General features: G+C 37.5%; 1 protein-coding gene across 1 annotated transcript; it reads right to left on the bottom strand.

Moving 5' to 3' along the window:
• Positions 1–453: 453 nt before the first annotated feature.
• Positions 454–1,193, bottom strand: LOC108016725 (uncharacterized). The gene is made up of 2 exons (XM_017083454.4): positions 1,075–1,193; positions 454–1,022 (listed from the first exon to the last, which is right to left on the bottom strand). Exon 2 carries the CDS (start codon positions 979–981, stop codon positions 577–579), a length of 405 nt encoding a protein of 134 aa, XP_016938943.2. The 5' UTR covers positions 982–1,022; positions 1,075–1,193; the 3' UTR covers positions 454–576.
• Positions 1,194–2,691: the final 1,498 nt, after the last annotated feature.

Here is a 2,691-nt window from a genome sequence, read left to right as displayed (position 1 = left end):
AGGATCTCCTGCCTAATCTTAGCGGCAATCTCTAAGGAAATTTGCATCATTTGCGGCTGCGCGTAATGCAAATCCCAGAGATCCCAGTGGATCAGAATCAGACCACCGAGAGACCACAGCAAGACCGCCGCATAAAACCGCCTTCGTTTCACCTCCTCGAGTCCCCTGGGCAATTATGACAAATGCATCTAGTCATCTCGAGCGTTCCATAAATGCGGGATGAACTGAACTGGACCGAAAAGCAAGAGTTTATGGAGCTTCGTCTATTAACAGCAAGCTGAAAGAAGTTCCACTACTCTAACTGGGGGTATTATGGGTATCTATATGGGATAGGACAGGACTGAAAGCAAGAAAACAGGCTGTTTTGGGGCTACGTTCTGAAATAATACTACCTATATATCCCGGTATAGATGTTAATAAATAAATGTTACACAACAAATAGGTCGGAATTAGATTCCCATTAGTTGGTTTATTGGTTTAGTAAAGCTTTTGGTTTTTTTACATTTCTTCTGGTAACTTCCGACGTGGTGGTGTAGTGTCATTCTAGTCCGATGACAGCACTTTTTAGTGGTGGACTCAAAGGCCGTTGATGTAGTGGACGTCTTCGGTTTTGGCTGGCTTTTCACAGCCGGGACACATCTGATAGACAGCCACAAACTTCTTGATGCAATTGTTTCCGAATGTATGCCCACATTTCAAGACCGCAACGCGATGCTGGCCCGATGCCTTCCAAGTCTTATCGCACAGCAGGCAGTTTCTTATTAACACCGAATTTCCTGTTAATTTTTTGATCTCCTTTTCGAGTTGTATGCGATGGAGGTTCTGCTGAATCACCTTTTTCTTGAGCTTTGTCAACTTTACGGATAGCTTCTCGATCTTGGCTTTTTGATAGGCCAGTTTCTCCAGCAGGAACTCGTGGTCCTTGAACTTCTCCGTAGTATGGGAGCGGCGTGGCCCGGCGTAGTTTGGTCTGGCACTCATTCTTCAGCGTTTTTCTTCACTTACGGAATTCACTCTGAAAGCTAACAAGAAAAAAATTTAATTTTCTATTGAGCTAGTCAGAATAGAACTTACTGGAACAGCGTCTCGGAAAAGAAAGAAGTTTTGAACTTGTGCAAAAACTGACACGTGGTTTCCTTTACCCAGGGCTACTGAGAAGCTTGGTATTTTTTAGAACTTCACTAATTTTCCAGGGCTAGCCTAACTCTAATAAAGATAAATCCAGGGATCAACAATAATCACATATTGTGATTTTATTTTTTAAGTTGTACTACTGTGTTTTGTGTGTTCTATTCAATTTGGCTTTTTAATAGACACATTGTAAAAAACAGTAAAGTAAGTTTTGGTTTCTTTGCAATACGACCAGTGTATATAACCAATGTGAACCAAAGTTACAAATCTTTTAAAAATAAAACTCAAATTAATCTATATTTTAGGCTCCTAGTTTCATAACAAAAAGCTAAATACAAAAAAATGGAATATAGGAAAAACACTACTACATAACAACATACTACTTGTTCCCACTTTTTTTTTCCATATGCTCAATTTCATCCATGAATTTTCACTAAAACAAACGCATTTCTCGAGATAAATTATACATCGAATTTAATTTTGTCTGTGTTAAAAACCAACACTAAAAACTTAAAAATGTAACTTTTGTATCTTGTTATTAACTTTTTATTTATTTGGTACCCCTACCAGCCAAGTGAAAATATATTAAATATCCAAACGTTTGTTCCTAAAATTGACCATAAAGCGACGAAACCACTGCAACACTGCTTGGAATAGTGAGACCACGTTTTAGAAAGTTCCACGCAGTTAAATTTAAAGCAGCGTTTGGCACACAATACAATAATAGTTTGTTTTTTATTTGGATATGTAATTTGCATCATCAAATAACCACAGTCTAAGTGCATTGTTTTCCTATTACTTTGCAAGTGATGAAATCGTTTCCATTCGATTAACTCTTCTCTTCTTTTTCCCATAATCGGGACAAAAAGCAAGCGGTCTTTTGCAAGCCGTCGTTCTTAGTGCATTGCATTGTAAGCGCCACTGCTTTAATGTTAAGAGACTAATTTTAATCATGTTAAAGGCTCTTTACACTCTATCCAGTTTGTCGTGCAGAAAAAATCACATCCCTACTTAAGAATATCGCCAACAATGGGCATAAAAATATAAAATATACCAAAAACGTAATTTTTTTGAATACCTATGTAAAAAATATAGGTAACCCCATAACTATGTAATTCCACCTTAATATAAACAATCAACTTTCTGCCCAAAATGTATTTGTAAAGCGACGAAAAGTCCATAAATATGTGGATACCAAAACCTGTTTAACAAGAGTTTCTTGCAAATATCTTTAATAATAATAATATCTTTAATAGTTTACACGATTTCAAGCATTAAAAATAAATACTTTACTGTTTTCCCAAAGCGTTAACTGTGACAAATTATAGGGTATTCATGGCTGTGCTTGTTCAATTTGATCTCTCCTACCTCCACCAACCCATCTATCTTTTATCACCTTGTGCCGCAACAATGTTGCCATCAGCATATTGCAGCGAATGGAATCCAAGGAATAACCCCTTTTTTCCTTCCTGTTGAACCGATCGATCTGCTTCTGTTCGAAATTCAGATTCAGATTCCTAATCGCTGCAAGCTGCAAAAATCGTTGCACATGTCGGGGGC

This window comes from Drosophila suzukii, chromosome X, assembly GCF_043229965.1.
Source record: "Drosophila suzukii chromosome X, CBGP_Dsuzu_IsoJpt1.0, whole genome shotgun sequence".
Lineage (NCBI taxonomy): Eukaryota > Metazoa > Arthropoda > Insecta > Diptera > Drosophilidae > Drosophila > Drosophila suzukii.
The sequence above is the reverse complement of the archived record's forward strand: the minus strand, read 5'-3'. Positions and strand labels throughout refer to the sequence as shown.

Excerpts from the sequence above, each read along its gene's own strand:
- LOC108016725 (XM_017083454.4), bottom strand. The coding sequence starts at position 981 with ATGAGTGCCAGACCAAACTACGCCGGGCCACGCCGCTCCCATACTACG.